The 18192-nt window shown below is 43.6% G+C and overlaps 1 protein-coding gene across 2 annotated transcripts in view; it reads right to left on the bottom strand.

Annotated features, from left to right (window-relative positions):
* Positions 1–6909: 6909 nt before the first annotated feature.
* Positions 6910–18192, bottom strand: part of HS6ST2 (heparan sulfate 6-O-sulfotransferase 2) — a 348242-nt gene continuing 336959 nt past the window's right edge. For both annotated transcript variants that reach the window (XM_081563812.1, XM_081563813.1), the window contains one exon: positions 6910–10044. In XM_081563812.1, coding sequence (XP_081419938.1) covers positions 9147–10044 — 898 coding nt within the window. In that variant the 3' untranslated portion in view covers positions 6910–9146. The remainder of the gene's footprint in view (positions 10045–18192) is intronic.

Raw genomic sequence — 18192 nt, 5'->3', positions numbered from 1 at the left:
CACCCCCCGTTTTCCCCTTGCTATTCACATAGTTGTTCTCTATGTCTATGTCCATCAATAGGTGAATGGATAAAGAATATGTGGCGCATATATACAATGGGGTATTACTCAGCCATTAAAAAGGATAAAATCAGTTCATTTATAGAGACGTAGATGGACCTAGACACTGTCATACAGAGTGAAATAAGTCAGAAAGAGAAAAACAAATATCATATACTAATGCATATATGTAGAATCTAGAAAAAATGGCATAGATGATCTTATTTGCAAAGCAGAACTAGAGACACAGACCTATCAAGTTTTTGAAGTGTATCTAAATCAAAGAAGACAAGGTCATGCAAAAGACTATTTGCTATGCTAGGATGAGTGCTGGGATGGGGGTTGACACGGAGGTTGAGGGGAGCGCAGGGAAGAAAGGACTAAATCAGGGAAGACTTGCCAGAAGCGGTGATGTCAAAGCAGACTCTGAAAGGAGAGCAGGGATTACTTATGCGAAGAGAGTGCCTTTATGTGTGTGGTTTTTAGGTGGAGGAACAGGCAATGCTGATATGGAAGACAAGAGAGAGGCGGATATGGACTAGCATTGAAGGTGGAGAGAACAGAAGATATAAAATGCCTCGAGGTGGAATAAGAGACCATGGGAAACCTCTAATAGCTCCTCTCAGCTGGTGCCTGGGGTGTGAGGCACAAGTGTTGAGAGATAACACAAACAAGTGACACATTTTGAGAGGTCTTGAATGCCAGACTTTAGAATGACACTTCAAGATAGCAGTTGAGTGTGCTTTATTTACAAGCATATCATTTTGTTGGTTATATGCCACCATTAAAATTAAAATTAAATGCATGAAATGATGCTAAAATTTAGTGCTGATACTAAAGATAACCATAGTTTTCAGAACAAAAACTGAAACTTCTGGACTGATCTTGGATTAGAATAATAGAAACCATGATCATCATGGAAAATGCAGAGTCCATGGCTGATGTACTGGAATCAACACACAGGAAATTCTGAGTACAGAGCCGAGTATACTTTGTGCATCTGCTAAATATAATAGTAACTGCCAGTAACTGAGATGGATGAAACTGGAGCCCATTATACAGAGTGAAGTAAGCCAGAAAGAAAAACAACAATACAGTATACTAATGCATATATATGGAATTTGAAAGATGGTAACGATAACCCTATATGCGAGACAGAATAAGAGACACAGATGCATAGAACAATTTTATGGACTCTGAGGGAGAAGGTGAGGGTGGGACGTTCTGGGAGAGTAACATTGAAACATGTATATTATCATATGTGAAACAGAACACCATTCCATGTTCGATGCATGAGACAAGGGCTCAGGGCCGGGGCAATGGGATGACCCAGAGGGATGGGATGGGGAGGGAGGTGGGTGGGGGGTCCAGGAAGGGGAACACACGTAAACCCATGGCTGATTCATGTCAATGTATGGCAAAAACTATTACAATATTGTAAAGTAATTAGCCCCCAACTAAAATAAATACATTTATTAAAAAAAAAAAACAAAAACAAAAAAAACAATAAAGGCAGGAGACACTTGGAAACACCGAGACTCACTGTGCCTTCTCATTCACATCGCCGACGCCGTCCGTCCTGAGGGAACCCCTGGACCAGCTGGAGCAGGACTCCGGCACTTTTAGCTGATGAGTGTGGACTTCCATCTGTAGACGGTGCAGAGCTCCCAGCACTTTCTGAGAAGGGCAGTGCAGGATCAGACCTATGATTTAGGACAATAGCTCTCCACTGTACCTGAGCATCTTGGAATCTCCTTAGAAACTCACCCAAAAAGGCAGGATCTCTCACTTTGTACCTGAAGTTTTGATTGAGAACCTCTGCAGTGGGGCCCAGGGTATTTGCGTCTTTAAACAAACACGTCAGCGAGGCTTCTGAGGCCTCAGGTCCATGGTTTAGGTTTTGAGATGCAGTTTGAGGAAGATGAGTATGGTGGTCAAGAAAGAGGCTGAGAACAGGAGAATAATTAAGGAGTTACTTTGACCATTCAGGTGGGCTACATAGAAACCTGGCCCTGCATGGGAGTGCTGGACAATCAAAGCAATGACCTCCCTGTCAAGTTCCCTGGAGTCTGAGTAAAGCATGCTTCCAATGACAATGGACAATGGGGAGCCCTGAGAAACTACTGATGGCTGTTAGGTCAAGTTCATTCTTGATAAATCCTATTCATCTTGGCTAGACAATGTTGAGGCTCCTTACTTAACCTTGCTTCCTAGTCATTTACCTTTGCAAAGCCTAAATCTGCCTCTTGGGTCAAATTCACAAAGTCTTTACAAGGGAATCCCAAGGACCTTGATGGGTACATGGTCCTGCTCTAGCTAGTTTCAGGGACAGAAGACCTTGTTTCGACCTGACAGGAAAAAAAAACACTCATGTGTTTGAATTAATCCTTGAGAAAGCTGGTAAGGTTGGGTTCCAGCTGGCCTATTAGGGCCCATCGAACTATGGTAAAGCCCTCTCTTCTAAGACTTGACAATTCCTTTCAGGTCCTCTGAAGTCACATGAAATCCAATGGAGCATTTTAAAGTCACAAAAACTGTTAAACTTTTCTTAGGCCCAGTTAGGCATCAGTAAATCTTAGTGAGTGTCATGAAGTCACAAGATTTAAGCCAAGCACAATGAGAGTAGAATGTATACAATTTACTGAGACTTCATGAGGATTATTGAACCTTATCCTGCCCTTCAGGCAAACAAGGTCAAAAATTTAAAAGTCAAATGACAGGGAGGCAAACTATTCTATTTCTTTTTTTTTAAAGTGAAGTGAGCTATACCTCAATTTACCTGACTTGAGTGTCGCCTTCCCTGAGGGCCCTTCGTGACTGCTAATATGGTAAACTAGGAGGTGCTTTTAATGGGTTACTGGCCCTCCTCCCTCCTAGGGGGCATAGATGCATTTTAATAGGGTATCCTGCACAGAATAGAGACTTGGAGTGTGGGAATTCCAAGCACCCACGTGGGTTGGCATGGGAGGTAGCTGGATCTCTGGAACCCTCTGGGATCTCAGGGTGCGGACAGGCCTATACTCTGACAATATAGGGTGGGGAGGTGGCTGGGAACGGAAGGGGCCTGGTGGTGAGTCATCCTTGGCTAAGTGCACTAAAGTAGGTCCCTAGTCAGCAGGGGACATCAAATAATGCATTTTCACTGCTGGAGAGAGTATTGGTGACTCAGTTGGCATTTTGTTGATTAGATCTTTCAGGAGATCTGCCACTGGCTACATTCAAAACTCAGAAGTAAGCCTTAGGGTAGGTCTTTATACATTTAATTATGTAAAAAATCTGTTGTATATTTATTTTTTTCAATTCTTCATCTCAGAGCCAGCCTTTAGCTATTAAAGAGATAGGCATTCACCAGACAGCTAGTTTTCATATGAGGAACAATAATAATGATAATACTATCAAACACATGTTAAGTTTATTTTGTATCAGACTCTGTTCTGAGTCCTTTACAAATATGAACTCTTTTATTTCTCACAATAACCATTTGAAGTTGGAGCTGTAATTTTCTCCACTTATAGGGGAGGAAACTGGGGCATGGAGAGGCTAGTGACTTCTCCAAGGTCACAGACTTGGTAAATGGTGGGACTGAGATTCAAACCCAGGCAGTATGGATCCAGAGCCTACATTCTCAATCTACAATGTCAGCAGTAATCCATTTGGGGGCTTAGGGGTTTAGGGTCAACTACTCACCATATTCTCGTTTGGGAAGGAAAACCAGGATACACTGCTGAGCTTTAAAAAAGGAAATTGAGGAACATTGAGAACTATATGGTATGGTTTCATTTTTGTGTTGTGTGTTGGGGGAGAGAGAAAAAGAGTGAGGGAAGAGAGAAAGAAAGATGTTAGATTTGAATGTGAAAAGGACAAGGCGGTCGGGAAGAAATCATATAATTCCACTAGTTATTTTGGAAGAGTGAGAATTGTGTAGGTAATTGTTCATTTCATTTTTTACTTACATGTTTCCATATCGTTTGCAGCTTTTACAAACATGTAATAAAACACACAAACACATTGAAGAACTAATTAAGCTTTTAACTATACTCTCTGACACAGCATTTGGTTTAGATTTCCATAATTCTTTGGGGAAAGATCAGATTCTTCCCTGTTCTCAGGCCTCATGAAGTGATTTGCATATAATAGTAGGCATCCCATAAATGTGGGCTTTCCTGGTGGCTCAGACAGTAAAGAATCAGCCTGCAACTCAGGAGACCTGGGTTCCATCCCTGGGTTGGGAAGATGCCTTGGAGGAGGACATGGCAACCCACTCCATTATTCTTGCCTGGAGAATCCCCATGGTAAGAGGCGCCTGGCGGGCTACAGTCCATGGGGTTGCAGAGTTGGACACGACTGAGTGGCTAAGCACACATCCCATAAATATTAGTATGGTGTTGTTGATTGGAAAGTGTGTTGTTTGAATCACATTCTTCTATCCTCTCTGACCCTGGAACCATTACAGACTCTGCTGAGATTTTACTATTTGGGAAATATGGATTGGCTTTCTAGCTCAGAGGTTGACCAATTTTTCTCTCTCAAGAAAATAAATATTTTAGCTTTTCCGACCATCATTGTTTCAACTGTTCCTGCCTCTGGGGCTGTGAGAGTAGCCAGAGGAAATATGCAAAAATAGGGGTGTGACCATGTTCCAATACACTGTTATTTACAAAAGCAGGTGGAGAGACTTGGCCCCAGGTCTGTCATTTTTTGGACCTCTGGTCTAGCTGCTCAGAACAGTGTTATTTACACTGAGAAATAGCTGATTCACTTTTCTCAAGATAGGTTTCTCCTGCAGTTCTAAGTGTTAGTCACTCAGTTGGGTCCAACTCTGCGACTCCATGGACTGTAGCCCACCAGGCTCCTCTGTCCATGGAATTCTCCAGACGAAAATACTGGAGTGAGTTGCCATTCCCTTCTCTAGGGGATCTTCCCGACCCAGGAATTGAACCCAGGTCTCCTGCATTGCAGGCAGATTCTTTTACCATCTGAGCCACCAGGGAAGCCTCATTCTGAAGGTCTGATTGATGTGTTATAAATTTACTTTAGGATTTTTGAGGTCTTGATCAAGTTCCTCCTATGTTTAAGACCATCAGCTCATCTCACTCTGGCTATTCGAGAGATTAAGATTGCCCTATTCCACAATCCCATGGGATTATATTTGGAGTCAGCACACACTGTATCTTGTTAGACTCTTTACAACCCGCTCCCTGCACCCCGCCCCCCTCCCCCCGGTCCGAGCTTTGTCCGTTTGCTTGTTTTGATTCCTAGTAAGGACAAGAGAGAAGCAGTCCTCAGAGCAGGACGATAAAGCTTGGAGTTGCAGATCACCAGCCTAGCCGAGTCTGTTGGTCTCTTCCATGTCTCAGGCATGGGGAGAGTGCGGTTGTCTAAAGCCTGGCCTGTGAGTCTTTCATAGTTCTTTTCACTTCTAATTCCCCACCCCATGAAACAGAATCATCCGTGCCAGTGTAACAGTTCTTTAGATCTCCCACCTCTCAAAGACAGCCTTGCTTTTACTTTGCTATAACTCCTATTGAGAACCCTATGTCCTTAGAAACTGGGCCAGTTAGTTATTTCTTCATTAGAGCTCCTCTCTGGGCTGCCTCAGTAGCCCCTTTCCTCAGTCTGCCCAGCAGCAGAGTGCAGGTTTTCAATATTTTCCCCATTTCAGTAAGTACTCTCCAAGAATATCCTCCTGGAGGGTAAAGAGAAATAATATTTATTTCCTAAACATTTCAAGTTCTTGAGTCTGGAGGGCTACAGTCCATGGGGTTGAAGAGTCAGACACGACTGAGCAACTAATACTTGAGCTCTATATTCCTGTTCACAGTTCCTCCCAAGAGGAGACAATGGGGCCCTCTTACAATCAGGGACTTGGACCACCCAATTATTGCTCAGTGAACACTTGATGGGCAGAATTTTGTAAGTATGAATAGTTGGTAGGCTGAGTATAGTTAAACTCCTCAAATTCTGTAGCTTTCTTCCCTCTAATCCCATGATCCGGCATCCAAATTCTCTTTTGAAAAAGACAAGAACAAATCATCCCCACTCATAGTCATAACCATAATTTTGTTTGGAAAAATATGTACATTGAATATAATTAGAAGACATTATCTTCATAACTTTCAAAGCCAATACTTTAATGCTCACCTTTAACCTATATTCCAGACAGAGGGGACAGATAAAAAATAAAAAAGTATTATTTTTCCTTCCCACATGCTCTTAAATGTGCAAGTATTTCATTGAATAATTTTTAAATTAAAACACTCACGTATTTCATTTGCATAGCATAAGGGACGGAATGTCCCCACCAAATTCATGTGTTGAAACTAATCCCACTGTGATGGTATTAGGAGGCGTGGCCTTTGGGAGGTGATCCATGGGAGCCCTCATGAATGGGATCAGTGCTTTTATAAGAAAAACCCAGAGAATTAGCTGGCTACTTCCTGTGATACAAGGACACAGCAAGAAGACAGATTTCTGAAACTGGGAAGAGAGGCTTCATCAGAACCCAACCATACTGGCCACCTGATCTCAGACTTTTGGCTTCCAGAACTGTAGGAAATAAGTTTCTGTTGTTGATAAGCCACCCAGTTTACGGTATTTTGGTATAGCAACCAGAGCTGAGTAAAACACATAGCCAACTTTGTCTTTTGTGGATAACTTTGTTTTATTCAAAAGAGAACACACTCTGGACCCTCAGAGGGAAGCACCCAAGGTTAAGGTCATTGGCACATGCTGCATTAGAGTGGCTCATCTCATCTCCAGATCTGGTGGCCAAGAGGAAAATAAGAAGCTCCTTGGGAAAAGAGAATTCTCTCTGTGATGTCGTGATGTCTAGTGGCTGCAAACTTTGAAATCATGAAATGACTCAGCATCTGTAATTTAAACTTTATTTCATATCTATTGTTAAATTACACAAAATCAGTGAATGGTTTGTAAAGCTACATCATTGGACAGATGTTTACAGTTGAAGTCATGGGATTTACATGATGATGACCAAAATGTGTATTTATAACATCCCTTATATACAATAAATCAGTATAGACAGAGAAAATGCACTTAATCTCTGCAAACCATGCACATCACAGCAATAACACAAAATATTTTTTTCTGTAACAAGCTTTTCCACTGGCTCGGGCTTCATCCTGCTTTCCAACATTACCTATCATCTTTAAGAGCAAACATCAGCCATTAAAACAAAACGAACTTGAAATACCACAGTGATCTACAGAATCATTAGTTTAAAAACACAAAGTACACAAAAGAGTTTCACTCTAAAACAATTTGACTTTAAGGTATTTTGGGTTTTGAACATTTTTTTCCTTTCAGTTTTCCAGTTCTCAGATTCCCAGGACTGCGATATTGGCAGGCAAAACAAAATTTAGATCTACTGATACAAGTGCAGAGTCAAAAACATTTTTTAACCCAAGTACTCAGCTTCTTGTCCAGTTTGTGGCCTTATTATTACAGATGAAACTAAATCATGCAAATGAGCAGATTGTACAAGATGTGATTTTATGGTCACATTTCTAAGCATGTCCCTCATGAAAACATAAATGCCACTTCCAGTTGCCTTTCTGATTTACAGTCAGAGGCTTAGTGTAAGTCCTTACGAAAGGATAGCAAAACCCGTAATATGGAAGCTGCCCAGAATCAGGATGCTTGCTAGCACAATGGGTTATATACTTCTTTTGGCCCCGTGCAATTCAAACTTGATACCCTGAAAGTATTTTTGCACAGACTTCCAATACCAAATCAATTTCTTCCACCCAAATGCTTCTGATGTTTAACCTCACTGCAGAATACTTTTGCCTTTTGTTTTCTCAAAACTAAACCTGGTACATGGCTCACCCAAAGTATCGAGGTAAAGCTTTTGGTGTTACTGAATAACGTTGGCTATCCCAGTGCTTATTCCAACCTTGTTTTTCTCTTGTAATTGTCTACACTCTGTCAACATGAAAAAGAACTAATGGGCTAGAAAGAGCCAGCCCAACTGGAAACATTACAATAAAAATGTACAAAAAGTAAATAACGATTCATTCACATTCAGGTTCAATTCTATCTGATCAAGAATAGAATACTAATTTCAGCAATATTTTAAGACACGCTATCCTGTTCAAGAGTTTCTTGATAAGGATCTCACTACACAAACGTTGATAAGACAATTCTATAGAAAGAAAGTCCTGACTTTAATCCAGGATTATATATCACAATAAATTCAGCAACACACCATTTAGATGATGAAGAAAGACTCTAAAATGGGTTAGTTTGGAATGAGCACAACTCGGAGAAGCTTTAACATGAATGAGAAGCAGCGCCAAAAAGATTCCAGAATTGTTGAAATTACAGTGCCCAGAAATCGTCTGGAAACTAAATCTTTACGTTGGTACTCCATTTGGAAAGTGTTTGGTTTAATATGAGATACACCCTGTTTAAAACCTTTAAATAGCAGAAGGTAGAAAAAGTTTAAAATTTTAAACATCTCAAATAACAAGATGAGTCCCTTTCTACTCAAAAGCCAATATTTTTACATAAAACTACCCATGTTTGGGAGAGAAGTTTTCCATTTTCTACAGTTTGGTAAACTCTACCATCAGGTCTTATTTTATTTAAATAGATTCTTGGTTAAAATCAGAAGAAAATGAAGTTTCGTGTTTAGTTTGTTTTATGTTATATTCATGCTTACCCCTGGAAAAAATGTTTGCTTCCAAGATTGGGTTTCGACAGTGTATCATGAATAATGTAAAGTCCATTTCTTAGGCATAAGTTAAATGGCCACATTTTATGTTTCCATTTTGTCCCTATGACTAATTTAAGAACTTCTTAAAATATCTGAACAGCAATTTCTGGTGAGTCTGGTTTGGCTTTTGGATTTTATAAATACTCCAACAAACCAAAAAAAGAAACAAGGCAATTTGATTACATATTGAAATTGGTTTTACCCACGCACAGTAGAACACTGAATTGAAAGGCAACTGTAAAGGCGACATCTTAACTTTTTTGAACTTCCAAACTTTAGGAAGCAGGATGTGTTTGGACGCTCTCATGTTTGAGGATTTGCCCTATTTTGACTGGCGCTTTGGGAGAAGTGTGTGAAAGCCTTTGGGAGCCACTTAGCGCCATTTCTCTACACTGCCTATATAGTCATGGGTGCCATTGCTGATGTTGGCATCGCTCTGCTCTTGGCCTGGATTCTGCTTCTGGCTTTCCTGGTTCTCCTTTGGACTTGGATTCTGACCCGAGCTCTGAGTCAGATTCTGAATCAGATTCTGAAACAGATTCTGAGTCCCACTCTGACTAGCATTCAGGTTTGGGTTCTGACTCGGATTCTGACTCGGATTTGGGTTCTGGCCCTGACTCTGCGTCTGGTGATGGGTCTGAAGGAACCTTCCCTTCAGAAATTTGCGTTGTTCCTGACGCTTCCGTCTAGCTTCCTGATGCTCCTTCTGCCTCATAAACTGATACCTTTGCAAAAAGAGATCTTTTGCATAGCTGTACAATTCCATATCCAGAAAATTCAGTCCCTCAATACGTTTTTGGAGTTCCTCATTGATTTCTACGCTAGAGGCCCTAGTGGTGTTATACTGGGTAAAGGGAGAAATAAAGTTCATGTTGAAGGTTTTCTCAAACAGATACTGGGTTTTCCGCTGAAACTCAGTGAGGCCGAAGAATGCCATGTGCTTCAGATTTGATTTGGCACTTTCCAGGAGGACCTTGTTTCTCTGCTTTTCGGGCATGACCGACAGGTTGTAGCAGCCAACGAGTGTGAGGTCAGAGAGCATGCGCACCTGGCGGTTGTTGGCTAGGTTATAGGGACAGTCCATGAACTCTTTCAGGGGGCAGCCAGACCAGTCGTCTCCAGTGTAGCAGCTGGGCAGCTCTTCAGAAGTTGGGGGCCTGCCGTCGCAGACGTGGAGGGACGCTTTCCATGTTGCCCCTCTCTGGACATGCCTCCACTCACTCAGGTACCGGGACACTGGGTCACGGAGGATGGTGATGTAGTGGAAGTTCCTATGGACAAAGCACAAAGGCCAGTGGTCAGGGCTGTGGCTGACATAGGTGGAGTCAGGGAGGGGCATGGCATATGTGATGTTCACTGGTCAGGAAGGGAGGCCAAAGTAAAATGATGGCGATCTGGTGGCAGCTGTCCTGTGGACTGTGCTATTGTCCCCTCTCTGAGTCCCACTAGCCTGTGGAGAGAGCTCCTTTTTAAAGCATATACATCGGGTGGAAAGGCCGCTCCCCCTTCCTCCTTCCCCCTCTGTTTCTCTCTCTCCAACTAGTGAGAAAGTCCTCCCAATGACCTCATTTATTTCTTACTCCCCACTCCCAAACTCTCATTAACTGATCATGAAATGGACACTCAATGGAAACGGATGATTTTACTGAAGTGATATGAGGTTGACAAGTACTCAAGTTCTAATCTTTCTCACTAAATACACAAAAGCATTCTTCTAATATCTAGTCTAATCAGGATATCTTATTAACAAAACCTTGTTGAAAGAGTGTCTGATATGATGCTTTTGATTCTGGCTGCTGTCATAACATCATGGCTCCTACGTGATGGCAGTGGAATGTGAAGATACGCGGGGCAGCCTGGAGTCTCCAGAAATAAACACTGTGGTTAGTCACTGACTGAAATAGACATGGTAGCTGCCAATGGCATATATATATAAGTTACTACCTCAGTTTTAGCCTTCACTCAAGTGCAGCAGAGGCAAGTTAACTCTATCAGTTCCAAAATGCCCTTTTTCTTGACCCACTGAAAGGACACCCGGATGTCAGCATGTACGGAGGCTTTGCTGTGTTACTGTCTTCACTTTAAAGCTGCAAACTGATAAGAGTACTTTGCTCACATAGCAGACTAGTAAACATTTAAACCGCACACCCACACACACCCATACAGAGCAGGTGCACTCACAGTCACTCACACACACACACACAGCAGAAGCATCCTGGCTTATGATGTGATCAAGGGAAAAACAACTTTGCAGCTGTACTTTAATTAAGAAATGAGCTTCTACTCAGGTTCAGTGGATGAAGGATGAGGTCATGGATGGGCCTATTGTGGAAGGAAGATGACAATAAACACTGAATATTAACATTAATTTCTTAAAGGAAACCTGGGGAATGGCTTGTAGCTTTTCAGAAGTTTATTCATTCCCACCTGAGGGATGTTGCTTCTGCACCCAGGAGTGAGGAGCCAGATAGAACCAAGTCAAGCACCCGACTGGCTAGGTCTGCTGGCTGATGTCCTCTGAACAAACATTCCTCTCAATTCTGGGGCTCTGAGCAATGCAGGCACCCTGGGATCTATCCTGCGTGCGTCTCTTCTATTTATGGTGCTCCTTCTGCCTGGCGTAACCTTCCTTCTTTAACTAGAAAATTCTAGGCATCCTGCAATTTCCAGTCCTAGTGTGATCTCTCCTCCGAGAAAATTTATCCCACTCCTGCTGCCAATCATCATCTCTTCTTCAGTGACACTTCCACAGTTAACCTTTGCTAAAATATTTTTGATACTGAATCACAATTTTTTTGTTTGTATTTCTGTTGAAAGTAGATTTTCTGCGACAAGAACTCTACATATTTTTCTTTAACTCTCATCTCATCCTTTTCAGTGTTGTACCAGACACAAAGCAGAATCCCAGTAACTCCTTTAATTACTTCTTTAATGAACTATCCCGGGGAAGAAGAAGGAGAGAGTTGGGAACTGGGTAGGTCATGCCTCATCATATTAAAAACTCGGGAGAATCTAAGTGACTGGCAAAAACCAGAAAAAATTAAAAAGATCACCTCCTATGATCTTGTGGAGTAAACAAGCATGGGACACAAGAGAAGCATCCTGGAGTGAGGCTGGAGGGGTGGCAAACCCACGTTCACTGGCCTCACTCTTTTGCCTGGGACCTAACTTGGCTGCGGCCACTCAAATTCATTTCTGTCAAGACCCACTGCTCCCCAACTAAAATAAATAAATTTATTAAAAAAAAAGACTAGAAGGAAAAAAAAAAAAGACCCACTGCTAACAACCAGCAGCTTTTCTCCCCCAGTAACTTTGACCAACAAAGGTGACTGCTGTTCCCATGGGCTCCGAACTTCCATTCCTTGCTTTGGTATTCATTCATTCACTCCTTTGGTACAGATTTATTAAGCCTTCATGCTAGGCCTGAGGCCACAGCTTCATGGCAATTAGTCTGATTATTTGGGAAAAAAAAGAAATTTATGAAGACCAGTGACACACTTGGATTAGTCTTTCAACCAGCTTTTCCAGGCATGCATTATAAATGGGTGTTTAAAAGCCCCATGATGGAGTCACCTTCATGCTCAGCTGACAGTCCTCGGGCCTACATTTGTTTTACTAATTTAAGCCAACAGCGACATCTTCTGGTAAATTCTAGAGCGCGCCCCTTGTGCGTGCCTGTGGCTCTGCTCCCAAAAAACTCTCCCTTGTCCTTCAGAGCAGATAGACCATAACCACCAAGGTTAGTGTCTGAACCAGTGTTTTGTAAGCACCATCCCCACAGGAATGCAAAGGCGGATATTGACAGAGCCTCTCATGTTACGGGTATGTCCCTCCTCCAAGTTGAAGGTCTCTCCTAGTGCCTGTATGAAAGGAGGGCCGTCCAAGGTGGGCAGCCTCGGGGTCTCTGCACTGTGTGATTATCACAACAGCAGAGAAATTAGAAGCGTCTACACGTGTGCACATCCATATGCTGGTAATGCCAGCTACCATTCACTCAGATGCCAATAGCTCCGGAGAGTCAGAGATTGCCAGCAGCCCTCTTCTTCCAGGGAAAATAGGTCCAGGGTGCCAGAATGCCTCAACTAGAAACACTTGATGCTGCTCGGAAAATGATCCTTGGGTGAAAAGGAAGATCAGCTAAAGGTGGGTCTCCAGGAATGTCCAGTGGCCTCCCAAATGGCATAGTGTGTTGGAGGTGGAAAGGCAGGTGCAGATAACACCTGGAAGGTTTCACTGGGCTAAGGATTGCGGATGCTCATTATTCTAAGTGAGGGGTTGTCAGGGAAATGTCAGAGAAGACCCTGCCACACCCAGAGCAACTGAGGACGTGAAAGCTCAAGCCAATGGCACAGTGAGTGGAGAGGCAAAGGAGCACTGAAACATAGGTGGCACTCTTCCTGTGCTCGGGTCTGCTCAAGCACCTGGGTGACTGGCACTGGAAAAGGGCCAAGTCGCTAAGTCGTGTCCGACTCTTTGCGACCCCATGGACTGTGGCCCGCTAGGCTTCCCCGTCCCTCACCATCTCCCGGAGCTTGCTCAAACTCATGTGCATTGAGTTGGTGATGCCATCCAACCATCTCGTCCTCTGTCTTCCCCTTCTGCTCCTGCCTTCACTCTTTCCCAGTATCAGGGTCTTGCTCTTCGCATCAGGTGGCCAAAGTATGGAGCTTCACCTTCAGCATCAGTCCTTCCAGTGAATATTCAGGGTTGATTCAGGAAGAGGCCCTGGAGATGCCCACAGATAAGTCACAGGGCCCAGAGGGGAGCATCCCTATCTCATGTGCTATTAATGACTGGAGCAGGCACACGGCACCATGAAAGCACCTTGCAGTGATTCTCAGCCACGCCTAACAATAGAAGGGTTTCTGTAGCTTTATTTTGAAAAACAAGGAAGAATTAGATGAGGCAAGAAGAGTGGAATGGAGTATGACACAGAAAGGTCAGAATGAGCAAAGGCACAGAGGCATAAACTAGTCTGCTGTGTACAGAGGAAGAGCACAGGAAACCTCTTACTGGGAGTTACTGGGAGTTACTGGCCAGTGGCAGGAATAGAGGATGGAGAGGTAGCCATGGACAGGGTGGGGGAAGGCCTCAGATGCCACATGAAAGAATTGACTTGGGATCAATTGGGATCTCCTGGCAGTCCAGTGGTTAGGACTCAGCACTTTCACTGCCTAGGGCCCGGGTTCAATCCCCGGTCAGGGAACTAAGATCCCTCAGGTTGTTAGGTACAACCAGAAAAAAGAAAAAAAGAATTCAGATTTATGAAGGCAACAGAGAGGCCTTTAGATTTAGAGGGTTTTAGGCAGGGGAGGGACACGATGGAGTCTGTGTTTTAGAAAGATCACTGTGTATGGTGTGTGGTGGAACTGGGGAAATGAGTCGATGTTACTGTAGAAAACAAGACAGAAGAGAGGGCAGACTAGGGAGGCATGGGGACGGGGGGTGAAGTAACAAGACTTAGGGACAAAATGAATGTAGGGGAGAGGGAGGAGGAGGGGTAAGGAGGCCTCCCAGGTCTCTGACTGAATGGACAGACAGAGCCTCAAAGAGTGATCTGGGCTTAAGATGTGGAGTTGTCAGCAAAACATGATAGCTGCAGACCTTGAGGACTTAGTTAGGGAGCATTGTTAATTCCACATGTGTGGCTTCAGGTATTGGAAGACAGCATTTAGAAACCCCGTGGCTTCTCTTCTTTATGTTAAATATAGTTTTCAACTATTCCCTCCACTGCTTCAGGTCCCCTCACTATGCTTTTGTTTGCCTCTGAACATATTCCAGTTGATTGGAATGTGCCCTCTAGGCACAGTCTGACAAGGAACAAGTAGGGGAGTCTATCACCACCCTCATTCTCGACACCGTTTCTCTTAACGTGGCCTCATATCACATCAGCCCTTTTGGCAGATGCGCCACACCGGTGACACACCATCAACTACCTTCTTTCATGGTTTCACACGCAGATCATTTGAAAACCCAATCGACTTTGCCCTGAACAGATGCAGTTTGTCTGGCCCTGTTACACTCCCATATGACACACATCTGACCTACCACTCCCTAGTTAAGACCTCTTAATGGCTCCCTATCAATTGTGACATGAAGTGCAAGCTCTCCCCATGTGACCCACAGCCTTGTGGCTGGCACCTGACAACCACCTTTCTTTCTCTTCAGTCTGATCTCTGTTAAGCTCCCTCGACACGAGTCTCTCAACCATGAGTAATTCGAACCCTCCCCACTTCCATTCCCTGACCCTAGGACATTTGGAAATACCTGGAGACATTTCGGTTGCCACAACTGGGGAGCAGGTGCTACCGACATCTAGTGAGTTGAGTCTAGGGACGCTTCTAAACATCCTACAGTGCAGGCTAGTGACTAATTATCAGCAGTGCCAAGGCTGACAAACCCTGCTCTATTCTCTATGTTCCAAGTATGCAAAAGTAATTTTAAGGTTCTAAACTGGGTTCCAGGCAAAGATCCTACAGGTCCTTTCCTTTGTATATGGAGTGCCTATTCTTTGGAATGGCTCCAACCTGTCTTTTGTAGATCACCTGGAAACCTCCAAGACTCAACTCAAAGACTGCCTTCTTCATAAACCTTTCCTTGACCTTCCGGGGCAGAGTTACCTACCCTGGTATTCCTCTGTTTCAACTGTGCTGGGATTCTCCCATTGTAACATTCAGCACAATGGGCTGTGATTGTCTAGTGATTTGTCTGCTCCCCCCATTGGACTATGAGCTCTGAAAGAGTAAGGACCATGTAGCATTTATAAACATAAGCCCCCCCCCCCGGGCCTGGAACAATGTTTGACATAAAATAAGTGATTAGTAAAAGATTGTTAATTGGATGTCTGTAGCAGAAACAGCAGAGCTTATAGTGAGCTCACAGGAAATGCCTATCATCTTTGATAAAGAAAAGCCACTAGATGTCAGTATTAAATAACAGAACTACCATTTTACACCTGTGCAGGAACATTTTAAGGGGCTCTAGCTATGCAGGGTATCTAGTTACATTTAGCACTTGTCCCTGACTTTCTGTGTGGTAGTCCAATTTTAAAGAAGGGTGGGAAGTTAAAGGATATTAAGAGTATGTAAATGGATACAGTGACAGACTATTTTCTGGGGCTCCCAAATCACTGTAGATGGTGACTGCAGCCATGAAATTAAAAGATGCTTACTCCTTGGAAGGAAAGTTATGACCAACCTAGACAGCATATTAAAAAGCAGAGACATTACTTTGCCAACAAAGGTCCATCTAGTCAAGGCTATGGTTTTTTCAGTGGTCATGTATGGATGGGAGAGTTGGACTATAAAAAAGCTGAGAACTGAAGAACTGATGCTTTTGAACCGTGGTGTTGGAGAAGACTCTTGAGAGTCCCTTGGACTGCAAGAAGATCCAACCAGTCCATCCTAAAGGAAATCAGTCCTGGGTGTTCATTGGAAGGACTGATGCTGAAGCTGAAACTCCAACACTTTGGCCACCTTATGCAAAGAGCTGACTCATTGGAAAAGACCCTGATGCTAGGAAAGATTGAAGGCAGGAGGAGAAGGGGACGACAGAGGATGAGATGGTTGGATGGCATCACCGACTCAATGGACATGAGTTTGAGTAGACTCTGAGAGCTGGTGATGGACAGGGAGGCCTGGCATGCTGCAGTCCATGGGGTCCCAAAGAGTCGGGCATGACTAAGTGACTGAACTGAACTGAACTGAAATGGGTAAAATGAGAACCGTACAGTTTTCATGCTCATTGAAACGGACTATCCTGAAATAAGTACCCGAGTTCTAAGTCACAGATTTTGAGACTTGGCAGAGCAAGAAGAAACTTTTGAGATGGCAAATCATCTAAATCAGTGTCTTCACTTTAGAGGTAAAGAAATCAAGGCCTCAGCAGCAAAGATTTACCCACAGGTCACAAATGGCCAGTAGTTCTTGGGAATCAATCTAACTGCAAGGAATATTTCTGGGCTGAAGGCATATATTTTTAGTAGTTCCTGTCTTTGTGTCTGTTGATGACCTAAGATGGTATAATAAACCATGCCCAGGAGAGACCAGTAACCCTTAAAAAGGGGAGGCTTTTGGCTGCAGAGAGAGGGCATTTCCTTACTCCAACTAGTTGCCCAGCGAGAAGCTGGGGGCATTGGTGTCTGGCACTTAAACCTGTGGTTCAGATGGTAAAGAATCTACCTGCAATGCAGAAGGCCCAAGTTTGATCCCTGGGTGAGGAAGAGCCCCTGGAGGAGGGCATGGCAACCCACTCTGGTATTCTTGCTTGGACAATCCCATGGGCAGAGGAGCCTGGTGGGGTACAGTCCAGGGGTTGCAAAAAGTTGAACACGACTGAGGACTAACACTTTCACTTTCACACTTACACATTAACTTACTTACACATCAACTCCCAACAATACTTTGAGTCAGATATTGTTATTCCCATTCTGATGATGAACAAGCTGAGACTAACAGAAAATGTGATTTGACCCAGTCCCTTGCCACAAGTTAAGTTGCTGTTCTTGTTCAGCCGCTGAGTCATGTCCGACTCTTTGTGACCCCATGAATGGCAACACACCAGGCTTCCCTGTCCTTCACTATCTCCTAGAGTTTGCTCAAACTCATGTTCATTGAGTAAGTGATGACATCCAACCATCTCCTCCTCTGTCGTCCCCTTCTCCTCCCGCCTTCAATCTTTCCTAGCATCAGGGTCTTTTCCAATGAGTCAGCTCTTTGCATCAAGTGGCCAAAGTATTGAAGCTTCAACTTCAGCATCAATTAAATAGGATTGCTCAGATATGAACCAGTTTCTCTTTGACTGTAGAACATGTATTCTCCCCATTCTACTGCTGGGACACAAACCCAGGACTTCTATGAACAAGCTAAGGATGTGGTTCTCACATCATGGCCCGGAATCAGCAGCATCAGCATCACTTCATAAATTATTAAAAATGCACATTCTTGGGTCAACCCACTGAAGCAGAAATGCAGGGGCTGGAGCCCAGCAATCTGTTTTAACAAGCCCTCTGGGAAATTCCCTGATAGCTTCCTGGGCTCCCCCGATAGCTCAGTTGGTAAAGAATCCACCTGCAACACAGGAGAACCCAGTTCAATTCCGTGGGTTGGGAAGATCCGTTGGAAAAGTGATAGTCTACCCACTCCAGTATTCTTGGGCTTCCCTTGTGGCTCAGCTGGTAAAGAATCCGCCTGCAATGCAGGTAGACCTGGGTTCGATCCCAGGGTCAGGAAGATCCCAGGAGGAGGGAAAGGCTACCCACTCCAGTATTTTGTCCTGGAGAATTCCACGGACTGTATAGTCCATGGGGTCTCAAAGAGTCAGACACTGTGTGGGAAATTCTGATGCATGTGTGTGCTTGAGAACCACTGTCCTAGGCATGTGGCTTCAGACATCAAAAGTCCCTCAGAGATTCCAGGGGT

Source organism: Giraffa tippelskirchi, chromosome X (assembly GCF_054371585.1).
Source record: "Giraffa tippelskirchi isolate mGirTip1 chromosome X, T2T-mGirTip1v1.2.pri, whole genome shotgun sequence".
Lineage (NCBI taxonomy): Eukaryota > Metazoa > Chordata > Mammalia > Artiodactyla > Giraffidae > Giraffa > Giraffa tippelskirchi.
The sequence above is the reverse complement of the archived record's forward strand: the minus strand, read 5'-3'. Positions and strand labels throughout refer to the sequence as shown.